Raw genomic sequence first — 13,450 nt, 5'->3', positions numbered from 1 at the left:
AAGCAATAATGCACTATCTATTTCATATGATGAAATGGGAGGCAAGGAATCAGAGATGAATCTGAAGTTTGAAGTTAAGATCCAGATCCTAATTCTGCCAAACCATGGAGTGACGGGGAGGGGGACGAGTAAAAGGGTGAGAGGACCGGTCCATCTCCAGATAAATATCCGGAGCTGTTACAGAGGGCAACTATGACACATACTTCAAGCAGGTAAATAAAGAAAGCCGGTCACATTCTTAACCTGCCAGCTTGACAGTCTTCCTCTAAATTTTTTAAAAGGTATTTTTAACTATTTTCCCTTCTCCACCCATTTTGTCAAGAGAATATTTCAGTTACAAAAAAGACAGCACCTCCCTCCTCTCCTTGCACCCTCCTCTGGTAACTTTATCAAATATGAAAAAAAGAAGTGCCAATATAATTGTTCTTCTATCTCCTAGGTCACCAGCTTTTTTAAAAAAAAAACAAAACAAACGGTTTCTCTCTCTCTCCCCCCTACTAAAAGAAACCAAATGAGGAAAAAGCAAAGCTTTTGCCTCATCCCCATCTTGCAGGATTCTCACTTTCATGCTATGTTTGGAATGTGCATATAGTACATCAGAAGCTCTTTTATCTAGCTCAGAACAAAACTGTGTCCTCCTCTTTCTCCCCCATTCCTCTCAATAACATTTTCATTCCTTAACAACACTGATGTTCCCAAACCCAAAGTTTCCTGAGCTTCATTTAAAAACATTTCAAAGCATTACAGTAAATAGTGTTCCCTCCCCCACCCCTGCCTCCCTCCTCCTCCAGAGAATTTGAGCAGAGAGTTCTGTTTCCAGAAACATTTTGTGATGTTCCTATCTGAGTTTAATAACTGATCGTTCCATCTGTCTGGAGAGTTTGTTTTTTTGGGAAATTAGATGAGATACACAGCATTTGTCCCATTAGAAAATAGTATGCTTTCTAAGCCTGAACTTGAGAAACGTTTTTGTTATTGGGCCTGGGATGCTTCAGACATTGATATTCCAAATTATTTTCTGGAATTGGATGATTCTTCTAACACTTCTGCCAGTGTTTGTACAGAACAGGTTGTGATGCTTTTTGGCCACATACATAAATGGAGAGTTCTTTGTTTTCTGCTCTTGATTCCACAAGCAATGGACCTGAATCCTGGAGACTAGAAAGACAAATATTGGAAGAGATTGAAAGGAAAAAAAAAAATCAAGTAAATTTCCTGCAACTCTTACGCATGCATGGATTTCAGTGCCTCTTCATGTATCGGTATATAATGCCTGCATCTGTAATTTTCACTCCATGCATCTGAAGAAGTGGTTTTTTATCTATGAAAGCTTATGCCCAAATAAATCTGTTAGTCTTTAAGGTGCCACCAGACTCCTTGTTGTTTTAGTGAAGCAATATGTATAAGAACAAAGGCCAAGGTGTTGCTATGCCCTGTGTTACAACGCGTATCTGATTTAGGTTTCAGAGTAGCAGCCATGTTAGTCTGTATTCACAAAAAGAAAAGGAGTACTAGTGGCACCTTAGAGACTAACCAAATTTATTTGAGCATAAGCTTTCGTGAGCTACAGCTCACTTCATCGGATGCATTCAGTGGAAAAATACAGTGAGGAGACTTATATACACACAGAACATGAAAAAATGGGTGGTGTCATCACTCTCCTTACAGTGTGTATGACACCACCCATTTTTTCATGTTCTGTGTGTATATAAGTCTCCTCACTGTATTTTTCCACTGAATGCATCCGATGAAGTGAGCTGTAGCTCACGAAAGCTTATGCTCAAATAAATTGGTTAGTCTCTAAGGTGCCACTAGTACTCCCTTTCTTTTATCTGATTTAGGATTATCAATGGGATTTATGCTCCCAAGGGCCTAAATCCCTTTTGAAAATGAGATTGAGGATTCTAAATCACTTTTTGCAATGCTAGATATTATTTAAAAATCTGGCCCTTAGCAAGGATTGCAGGATTGGATTCATATTTATATGCTTGAGGAAAGACAGCTCAATAGGACTCCTTATTAAAGCTAATGTAATTGCAAGGCAATCAGGAAGAATAATTTTCTATATTCTCAGAACTTGTGTGAAATCCAGGCTTGAATCTGACCTATGACTTGATATTTTAATGACCTAAATTTTATTGCTACAGAGAGCAGTCTAATCAAAAGGAGAGGCAAAGAGTGTAAAATAATTTACATGTTTTATCTGTAAAGGTCAATTTCTGAAAAAGAATGTGACCATTTCTACTAAGGTGTTTACCCATCAAAGGCAAAACCAATATACTGCATTATGAAAAATAGCACATACCTTTTACAAGATATTTTTTGGCACAAGGATTAATCATTACTAACAGCTGCTATTAAGAGTTAGTGGTCTTCCACAATGAACAGTTGACAGGGGCCTGATCCTCAGCTGGTGAAAATGTCAGTTTAAGTTAACTGTGGACTTGTCCCAAATACTTTTAGACTTTCAAAGCGGTTACGCTGTTCACTATTTAGTGTTTCTACTTTAGCTAGTTTTCCTAGAAACTGTTTTCTTATTTCTAAGAAAAGGAAAAAACAAATAGATGAAAGATGGTAAATATTTAATTTGCTGATGCTTTTCCAATGCACTTCTAATGACCCCTATAACATGTCAAAATAATTTGAACCTTTCAGCATCACAACTTAAACTAAAGGAATAACCCCATAGTTTGTTGCAGTAATAGTAATATCCTGCGTGAATTAGCCACAACTATGACACTTACTTTTCAAGAGCATTTAACAATCTTCTTGAAGTGTTTCAGTGGGCACCTTTAAAAATGTGTACGATTTCAAAAGATTCTACCCTTTCTAGAGGGATTCCCCTGTATATAGTTTCAGAAATATTGCTGGAAATAGTAAAATATTTCAAAACACTAAGGTAAAACTTTAAAGAGCACAAAAGGCCGAGTGTTGCAAGGCCTAAAGTGCAGATACATCCCTTTTGAGTAGGTGCCTAACTCCTACTAAAAATCAATGGGATGACTAACTCCCATGTTCAAAAGGGAATTAGACACCTAAGTCTCATTGAATGTGAATGGGCTTAGGCTTCTATGTATCCAAGTAATTTTTGAAAAAGGGACTTATATTTTAAAGATATTTAGGGGTGGGTATAGAGTGGCTAACTTTCTAATCGCACAAAACCGAACATCCCCAACCTGCCTCCTGCCCTGCCCCTTCCCTGAGGCCCTGCCAGTGCCCCACCCCTTCTCTGAAACCCCACTCCCTGCTTGCTCCATCACCCCTCCCACAGTCGCTCGGTCTCCCCCACTCTCACTCATTTTCATCAGGCTGGGGCAGGGGGTTAGGGTGCCGGGGAGGGGGGGGGGTGTGAGGGCTCTGGCTGGGGGTGCAGGCTCTCGGGTGGGGCCGAGAATGAGGGTTTTGGCGTGCGGGAGAGGGCTCCGGGCTGGGGCAGTGGGTTGGGGTTCAGGGGTGTATGCACGCTGGGCTGGTGGTATAGGCTCCAGGTGGGGCCAGAAATGCGGTTCAGGGTGTGGGAAATGGCTTCAGGCTGGGGTAGGTGCTTGGGGTGCAGGAGGGGGGTGCGGGGTCCCAGCAGCACTTATCACAGCTCTAAGGAAGCGGCTGCCAGGTCTCTGCAGCCCCTAGGTGCATGGGCGGCCAGGGAAGCACCATGCGCTGCCCTCACGCCTGCAGGCGCCACCCCCACAGTTTCCATTGGCCGTGGTTCCCAGCCAATGGGAGCTGCAGATCCGGCACTTGGGCAGAGGCAGCGCTCAGGGCCTCCCTGGCCGTCCGTGTGCCTAGGAGCTACAGGGACCTGGCAGCTACTTCAGGGGGCCACACGGAGCCAGGGCTGGTAGGGAGCCTGCCTAAACCCCAGGCCCCCACTGTGCCACCGACCGGACTTTTAATGGCCTGGTCGGCAGTGCTGACTGGAGCTGCCAAGGTCCCTTTCTGACTGGGCTTTCCGGTCGAAAACCGGACACCTGGAAACCCTAGGTTAGAGGTGGGCAAATTATGGCCCACAGGCCACATCCAGCCAACAGGACCATCCTGCCTGACCCTTGAGCTCCCGGCTGGGGAGGCTAGCCACCGGCCCCTCCTCTGCTGTCCCCCCTTCCCTGCAGCCTCAGCTCACTGCGCTGCCCATGCTCTGGCCTGCCACTCCTGCCGGACAGCACGGCGGCATGGCTGGCTCCAGCCAGGCTGCTAGCTCCTGCTACTCTGAGCAGCATGATATGGGGGCGGGGGGCAGTTGGATAGGCATGGAAGTCCAGGGAGGGCCTGTCAGGGGGTGGGGGTGTGGATAGGGTTTGGGGCAGTCAGAGGACAGGGAGCAGGGGGAGTTGGATGGGGGTGAGGTCCCGGGGGGGGGGCAGTTAGGGGCAGGGGTTCCTGGGAGGGGGTGGTCAGGTGACAAGGAGCGGGGGGGTTGGATGGGTCGAGGGTTGGGGGGGGCGGTAAGGGGACAGGGAACAGGTGGGGTTGGATAGGAGTGGGAGTCCCAGGGGGTCTGTCGGGGGGGGGGGGGGCTGGATAGGGATCAGGACAGATAGGGAACAGGGAGCGGGGGGGTTGGATAGGGGGTGAGGTCCTGGGGCATGGTTAGGGGCGGGGGGTCCTGGGAGGGGGTGGTCAGGGGACAAGGAGTGGGGGGGGTTGGATGGGTTGGGAGTTCAGAGGGGGGGGAAGTTAGGGGATGGGAAGTGGGAGGGGGCAGATAAGGTGCGAGGCCAAGGCTGTTTGAGGCACAGCCTTCCCTACCCAGCCCTCCATACAGTTTCACAACCCCGATGTGGCCCTCTGGCCAAAAAGTTTGCCAACCCCTGACCCAGGTGGTCTTAAAGATTCATATAGGTGCCTAGTGGGATTTTCCAAACCATGTATGCCCAAATCCTTAAAGGTGTGTACGTTCTTGTCAGCCTTTTTAGGCTCCAAGTGCATCATTTAGGCACCAGTGACATTTTCAAAACTGCTTCTCAGCTGCCTGCTCACCCTGCAGGTGCCGAAGTCCCCAAGGCACCTAGGTTTCTGCTGGTCTACATTTGCAAAGCTGCCTAAGCCTTGAGACCTTCCACCCCAGCTAATGAGCAGCTCTGATCCCTAGCTCAAGCCAAAGCCTCAGAACCCACAAAGTGAGATTTTCAAACTAGGCAGGGACCACTTATCTCACCAGCCAGGCCCCACTCATAAAGCATGTTCTGAGCATGCCTAAGACCTGATACCTGCCACTCCCCACATCATTAGGGCCCAGTGTAGGCCACCAATAGGTTGGAGGTGTGGGGGCAGCACAACACCTGCACAAAAGACAGATAAGGGCACAAGAAAACATATGACTAGCATAAAAGGTATTAGGCATAAGCAGAAGACAGACAGAGGGTTTTGGCTGCTAAGGCAAGGGCTACCTAAGTGGTTGAGCTGGGTTAGGTGCCTAACTCCAGGAGAGGGTTCACAGCTGAGGATCCTGAGCAGAGAGAGGTATATCTCTCTAGTCCATCACTAGGTGCACCAGGTCAGCTAGTTAAGTACTTAAGACCCAGGGTATGGGAGACTCAGGTTCAAATCCCCACTCTGTCCAAGAGGAGCAGGAATTCGGGAGGTGGGAGACCTTGGTTTAAGTTCTTGCTTCTCTCAGACAGAGTATGGATTTGAATCTGTCTCCCATATTCTGTGAATGCTCTAGGGCTATTGGCTATAAAGGGCCATCACCTTTAGGTAAGGCAGCCTCAAAACATACCTACTGGATCAAGCCCCAGAGGCTTAATAGGCAGAGGAATGCCTAATTTGTGAATCTGCTGGGGTTTAGGTGTGAGCTGGGCATCAGGTGGCAGCATGCATGCCCACTGACGGACACTTGGATGCCTAAGGAATTTAGGTGCCTACAGGGTTAGGCAGCCCCTAAGCAAGGTTTGTGAGGATTTAAAGGCCAGATTTTGAAGCCTAAAAATGGCAGTTAGGCACCTGAATCTCTTCGTGGATCTAGCCTAGAGTGTCTAGCTTGGGACCATTAGGTGGTAGGCTACCCCAGGGTTATATATTGCAATGCTGAGTGGTGCAATGCCTGAGTAACTTTGAGGATCTGGGACCTAAATCCCATTGATAGCAATGGAAGTTAGGCACTAGTGAACTTTTTAAAAGCACCTCAATGCCTATCTGCATTTTTAGGTGCCTAAATATTTTTAAAAATCTGGCCCTTAGGTCTTGCAATGCTAAAAGCCAAGCCCTGAGTCCCATTGTCCACACCTTAAAGTTAGTCTAGTTTAGTAGTGTGTGAATTTAAAGTGAAATAGCTATTCAAGAGAAGACTCCATGTAAAGACACTTTTATTCCACATTAAAGAGTGCCTTTTTCTGGTTTTGCATAGTCCACATCCAAAAGAGATCAAGCTAATTCAGAACAAGGAACTATTATTCCAGACAAGTGTCCGCACATGAAGTTATTCCAGAATAGCTGTTCCCAAATAACTCTACGAGCTTGTCTACACTTATCGGGGGATTGATGCACGGTGAGCAATTCATTGCCACTCAAAGACCCACTAAATCAACTGCAGATTGCTCTCCCATCGACTCCTGTATTCCACGGGAACAAGAAGAGTAAGGGAAGCCAACAGGAGAGCATCTCCAGTTGATATAGCACAGTGTGGATGCCATAGTAAGTAGATCTAAGCTATATCAACTTGAGTTATGCTATTCACATAACTCAGATTGCATAGCTTAGATCGATTTTCCCCTGTAGTGTAGACAAGGCCTCAATGCAGATAAATCCTCAGGCTTCTGAGGCTATGTCTACACTTACAGTGCTGCAGTTATGCTGCTGTAGCACTTCAGTCAAGATATCCACCACAGCAATGGGAAGGGTTGTTCTGTTGATGTATCATTTTCTATGTTGGGGGTTAGATCAGCATAGCTATAACTTTTAGGCATGTGTATTTCTCACACCTCTGAGAGACACAGCAGATGTAAGTTGTCAATGTAGTGCCAGCATTCAGTCTCTTTCAACAATGGGACTTAGGGTAACATTGTCAAAAGTACCTAGAACTTTACATGCACCCATTCTAACTACAAACAATATTCACATTTTGATATCATCAGGATTTCCTTTGGCAAGGTATCTTGGCTACCTCTGAGGGCATGACAAATGTGATTAATGAAATTTAACATTAAACAAGAACAGTCAATGAACACTAAGACATGCTGTTTTCATTTCCACAAGATCCTCTACGATGCTGACTCAGAGTCAGGAGAAGTTGCAGAAATAATATATATTGTTGAAGAATTTGTGGCACAGGAAAATGAATGCTGAATGCATGGTTCTTCGCCATCTGGGTATGAATTCATATTCTACTCAGATGAATTGGAGGTTGGATTCTATCTTGCCCTTGCAAGTCTCTCAGGCTTCCTGGCTCCCTTTCCCCTCACCACAGCTTAGCTCATACTCCATCTACCTTTGACCTCATAGGTCTCTCATCCTGGCTGTGTTTCTGCATTGGACCTTCATAGTGTATGCTCACATCTCATACACTGTGTACTCTGGGAAACTCCTCTTAGGTACAACTTGCTGTGCCATGTTTGACTGGAGTAGCACCAAGGGTTCAGGGTAGAGATGAAGACATGCCTGACTCATTGAGATAATAAAATGTAGTACCTGCATGGGGCTTTTCACATTCCAAACAATAACTAGTTTATACAACATTGTGCAGTAGGCAACTTATTATGACTACCAACATTGTACAACTGAAGAAACTGAAGCATGGATTCACTAAGGGCAAGTCATGCCTGACTAATCTAATTGCCTTCTATGAAGAGATAACTGGCTCTGTGCATGAGGGGAAAGCAGTGGACGTGTTATTCCTTGACTTTAGCAAAGCTTTAGATATGGTCTCCCACAGTATTCTTGCCATCAAGTTAAAGAAATATGGGCTGTATGAATGGACTATAAAGGTGGATAGAAAGCTGGCTAGATTGTCAGGCTCAACGGGTAGTGATCAATGGCTCCATGTCTAGTTGGCAGCTGGTATCAAGCGGAGCGCCCCAAGGGTCGGTCCTGGGGTCGGTTTTGTTCAATATCTTCATAAATGATCTGGAGTGGATTGCACCCTCAGCAAGCTTGCAGATGACACTAAACTGGGAGAAGGGTTAGATACGCTGGAGGGTATAGGATACAGAGGGCCCTTGACAAATTAGAGGATTGGGCCAAAAGAAATCTGATGAGGTTCAACAAGGACAAGTGCAGAGTCCTGCACTTAGGAAGGAAGAATCCCATGCACTGCTACAGATTAGGGACCGAATGGCTCGGCAGTAGTTCTGCAGAAAAGGACCTAAGGGTTACAGTGGACAAGAAGCTGGATATCAGTCAACAGTGTGCCCTTGTTGCCAAGAAGGCCAATGGCATTTTGGGCTGTATAAGTAGGGGCATTGCCAGCAGATTGAGGGTCATGATCATTCCCCTCTATTCGACATTGGTGAGGCCTCATCTGAAGTACTGTGTCCAGTTTTGGGCCCCGCGCTACAAGGAGGATGTGAAAAAATTGGAAAGCGTCCAGCAGAGGGCAACAAAAATGATTAGGGGACTAGAACACATGATTTATGAGGAGAGGCTGAGGGAACTGGGATTATTTAGTCTGTGGAAGAGACAAATGAGGGAGGATTTGATAGCCGCTTTCAACTACCTGAATTGGGGTTCCAAAGAGGATGGATCTAGCCTGTTCTCGGTGGTAGCAGATGACAGAACAAGGAGTAATGGTCTCAAGTTGCAGTGGGGGAGGTTTAGGTTGGATATTAGAAAAAACTTTTTCACTAGGAGGGTGGTGTAGCTCTGGAATGTGTTACCTAGGGAGGTGGTGGAATCTCCTTTGACGTTTTTAAGATCAGGCTTGACAAAGCCCTGTCTGGGATGATTTAGTTGGGGATTGGTCCTGCTTTGAGCAGGGGGTTGGACTAGATGACCTCCTGAGGTCCCTTCCAACCCTGATATTCTATGATTCTATGAGTGTTGTGACACCCTGCACCCCCTCGCCCAGAGTTACTGCTTCTGCCCCATACTGGGCTACGGGCAGCCCCATCCCCCACCCCCGGTGAGGCTACGGTGAGGGGCAGCAGTAGTGGGGGAAGAGGGTTAGGGGGAGTCCTCTTCTCTGGCCCTAGCCCCGGGGCAGCCTGTCTGCACCCCAAACTCCTCAACCCTGGTCCTGCCCCATCCCAGAACCTGTGCCCGCAGCCAGAACCCTCACCCCAACCTCCAGCCCATACCCCACACCCAAACTCCCTCCCAGAGCACATCCCCTGTACCCCAACTGCCTGCCCCAGCCCAGACCCCACACCCCAACTCCCTCCCAGAGCCCACGCCTTGCACCCAAATGCCTTCCCAGAGGCCACCCCCAGCCCCAGCCTAGAACCCAGCACCTCCCCCCTCCCACACCCAAACTTCCTCCCAAACCCTTAGGGAGGTGGGGTGTGTGTGTGGGTCATAGAATATAAGGGTTGGAAGGGACCCCAGAAGGTCATCTAGTCCAACCCCCTGCTCGAAGCAGGACCAAATCCCAGTTACATCATCCCAGCCAGGGCTTTGTCAAGCCTGACCTTAAAAACCTCTAAGGAAGGAGATTCTACCACCTCCCTAGGTAACGCATTCCAGTGTTTCACCACCCTCTTCGTGAAAAAGTTTTTCCTAATATCCAATCTAAACCTCCCCCACTGCAACTTGAGACCATTACTCCTCGTTCTGTCATCTGCTACCATTGAGAACAGTCTAGAGCCATCCTCTTTGGAACCCCCTTTCAGGTAGTTGAAAGCAGCTATCAAATCCCCCCTCATTCTTCTCTTCTGCAGGCTAAACAATCCCAGCTCCCTCAGCCTCTCCTCATAAGTCATGTGTTCCAGACCCCTAATCATTTTTGTTGCCCTTCGCTGGACTCTCTCCAATTTATCCACATCCTTCTTGAAGTGTGGGGCCCAAAACTGGACACAGTACTCCAGATGAGGCCTCACCAATGTCAAATAGAGGGGAACGATCACGTCCCTCGATCTGCTCGCTATGCCCCTACTTATACATCCCAAAATGCCATTGGCCTTCTTGGCAACAAGGGCACACTGCTGACTCATATCCAGCTTCTCGTCCACTGTCACCCCTAGGTCCTTTTCCGCAGAACTGCTGCCTAGCCATTCGGTCCCTAGTCTGTAGCTGTGCATTGGGTTCTTCCGTCCTAAGTGCAGGACCCTGCACTTATCCTTATTGAACCTCATCAGATTTCTTTTGGCCCAATCCTCCAATTTGTCTAGGTCCTTCTGTATCCTATCCCTCCCCTCCAGCGTATCTACCACTCCTCCCAGTTTAGTATCATCTGCAAATTTGCTGAGAATGCAATCCACACCATCCTCCAGATCATTTATGAAGATATTGAACAAAACCGGCCCCAGGACCGACCTTTGGGGCACTCCACTTGATACCGGCTGCCTACTAGACATGGAGCCATTGATCACTACCCGTTGAGCCCGACAATCTAGCCAGCTTTCTACCCACCTTATAGTGCATTCTTCCAGTGCGTGTGCATGAGAGAGAGACGTGGACCTGTTCTGGCACCACCAAAAATTATGCAAACCTGCTGCCCCTGTTTAAACCTGCAAATGACCCGTGCCCATGCTGAAGAGGAAAGTGAAAAACATGAACAGTACTGTATCTCTGCTCTCTCTCACAATCAGCACCTGAGTGAAAAGCAGCTGACAGAAGCTGAGCCCAGGCAAAAAGATATGATGCCAGTAGAAAGAGGAAAGCGTTTGCCTCTTTTATAGCAGCCCTCATTACAGATTATTACTGTGGATCCTTTTGGACTCCTAGGTGCTGTTGAAGAAATGCAAGGTTAGAGAAGAATCTAGTTATGTTGAGAATCTGCAGTGCAGTTGGAGTGCAGAGTTAAATCAGTACATCTGACCCATAGCAAAGTGTGCCTTGAGCAGAAAGGTGCTATTTATACAGTCCCTTTTCTAACACATCATGGACCTTTAAGGCTAGTTCTGACACTAGTTCTGACACAGTTCATAGTGAGGGTCTAGTTCTATGCTCATTTACACAGATGTATATTAGGGATGACTATGGGTAACCTTACTGAACCTGACCTTACTGAAATCAATTAAAGTTTTGTCCTTGATTACAATGGGGACAAGATTTCATCAAGGGATTTAAACTGGTGGAAGTGAAAAGACAGTCTGGCCTGTGTTTCTAACTCTCATGGCTATTTTCAGAGTAGCAGCCGTGTTAGTCTGTATTCACAAAAAGAAAAGCAGTACTTGTGGCACGAACGCTTATGCTCAAATAAATTTGTTATTCTCTAAGGTGCCACAAGTACTCCTTTTCTCATGGCTATATAATTCGATGCTTTCTTCTTGAAATTTTATTTATTTATTTACTGTTTTTAAACATACAAAGACTTTCTCCAAATAGCCTGTTTGACCCACAGGGTCAATAGTCATTCTGAGAAGCTAGCTAATTAGAAATCCCCTGATAACTCCTTAAATGGCTGACCACTCCTTAACAAGCCCCCACTGTAACAGGTGTGTATGTTTTAGGGTTCCATTTCCTTATTAAAATAAGGATATACTGATTTATGTAGTACCTAGTTGGCAGATTCTAGCCATGTAATCTAAAGAAACAAATCACAATTAGCTATCTATACTTGGAGTGTGGTTCACCCAGGATTTAGGCCACCCAAATTGTACATGGATTATTTTCCCTCTAGTTGGTTGTATAATGATTTAAATATTCACTGCCTTCCTGTAGTTAATTTAGTCATTTTTTCAAGAGTCTCACTGCAGTCTATTGCTTTTATTTAAGCTGAGTGCCTAACACAAATTTTGACCACTCCTTCAGTTGATTAAAAATAAAATCCTTTGTGCTCAAAAGCTGTGGGGTAATTTTAGCATAACAGATGTAAAATGGTTTGTAAGATCTAGCTAGTGAACCATCAGCTGTGTTATTCTGCCTTGGCCCTTCCATCCAAACTGGCTGCTATAATTACTATTAAAGGATTTACCCAGGTATGCTCATTTTACGTTAGGTTTGTGATATTAGCTGATAATGGGTGAAGGTGCTTTAAAGCAAAGAAAGAGAGAAAACACCTTGGCTTATTTTAATGGTCAATATTAGCTTTGAGAATTATCTCACTAGTCTTGTCACCATATTGGAAGATATCTGATGTCTAGAACTGTACATGTCATCCTATGGGAAACAATTCTAAAAACTATAAAGCAATTAGCTGAGACAGTGCTAAATCTTTGCTTTATTTATCATCATGAATGCAGTCAGCGTTTCAATGAATGATGAGAATCACCTTTTTATTCAGAAATTTTTGGGGGGTGTGGGTGGGAGGGACTGATAACCCTGTAAAGTGCTGCATGACTGCACATGAAAACCACAAGTTCCTTTTTGGCAAATCAACACTTCTCTAGGGAGTTACTACTGTACAAACAAAATGTTTCCAAAGTTCCTTATGGCAAACAAAACATGGTACATATTCCACTCATTTTCAGTTATGCTAAAGCAGGTTGTAAGGAAAGCTTAGATTCCTAGATGCTAGGATAATACTAATAATAAAAAAATAGATTCCTTTTGAAGCATACACTTTGCAATATTTAACTGATCTTTTCTCAACAAAGGTGTTAAAATAGAGATTAGAGTAACAGAGGCTCTTATTATACAGAATATTAAGGTTTTGAGGGGGATATGGTGGTTTAATGAGTGTGACAGAGTTCTCTGCTTTTAAAACAGCTGGTATAAGTCTCTTACACAAAGCCCTGGACTCTTCCAAAACTGAGCATGTTGACTTGCCAAGCAGCAGTTTATTTTGCAAGGTAACAGCAAAGCCGCTGCTTGAAAATTGCAACAGCTCCCTTTCCTTACTTACAGTTCAGTGGAGTTTCTGGGAATGTCCCGAGGAATCTGGATCACTTTGCTTTCCTGACAGATGAATATCCTGTCAGAGCACTGACAGAGATGATGCTGACATCCAAAGCAACCACCCAGGAAAACCACCAAACAGATTAAAAAAAGAGACATGTTTGTCTTTACATCTGTGCTCTCCTCCCTCATTTTAAAGGAAGGCTCTACAGCCTTCTACTGCATGACTAGAAATGACTCCTCTAATTGAAGATCCGCCTTAAAAGCTGAAGTGAATCATGTGATTCTTAGGGGATGACTTCTTTGCAAGTTTCAGTTCATGGCCTGTGCTCCATAAGCATTTTAGGGAAGGTGTGGAGAGGAACTGTATACTAACAGGAACTTGTTATGTGATAAAACTTACTTTATGTTTCAAGTTGTGTGGATGAAGCCACAGAACCTTAATAATCTAATTAAAGTGTTTTAAATATTTTGCATATTTACACTGCAAAAAGTTCTCTTTCTACAGCTGTGTTTTACATGTACAATATTAAACAATAACTAGTAGGGACCAAGAACTTTTACCTGTTATTGTTGG

The 13,450-nt window shown here is 45.3% G+C and overlaps 1 protein-coding gene across 4 annotated transcripts in view; it reads right to left on the bottom strand.

Moving 5' to 3' along the window:
• The window catches only part of FSHR (follicle stimulating hormone receptor), a 163,404-nt gene extending 150,314 nt beyond the window's left edge, over nucleotides 1-13,090 (bottom strand). For all 4 annotated transcript variants that reach the window (XM_048842931.2, XM_048842932.2, XM_075127179.1 and 1 more), the window contains exon 1: nucleotides 12,881-13,090. In XM_048842931.2, coding sequence (XP_048698888.1) covers nucleotides 12,881-13,065 — 185 coding nt within the window. In that variant the 5' untranslated portion in view covers nucleotides 13,066-13,090. The remainder of the gene's footprint in view (nucleotides 1-12,880) is intronic.
• Nucleotides 13,091-13,450: the final 360 nt, after the last annotated feature.

The sequence above is a fragment of the Caretta caretta genome, chromosome 3 (assembly GCF_965140235.1).
Source record: "Caretta caretta isolate rCarCar2 chromosome 3, rCarCar1.hap1, whole genome shotgun sequence".
In the NCBI taxonomy this organism is placed as follows: domain Eukaryota; kingdom Metazoa; phylum Chordata; order Testudines; family Cheloniidae; genus Caretta; species Caretta caretta.
Note: the sequence above shows the minus strand (reverse complement) of the source record. Positions and strands in the feature narration are given on the sequence as shown.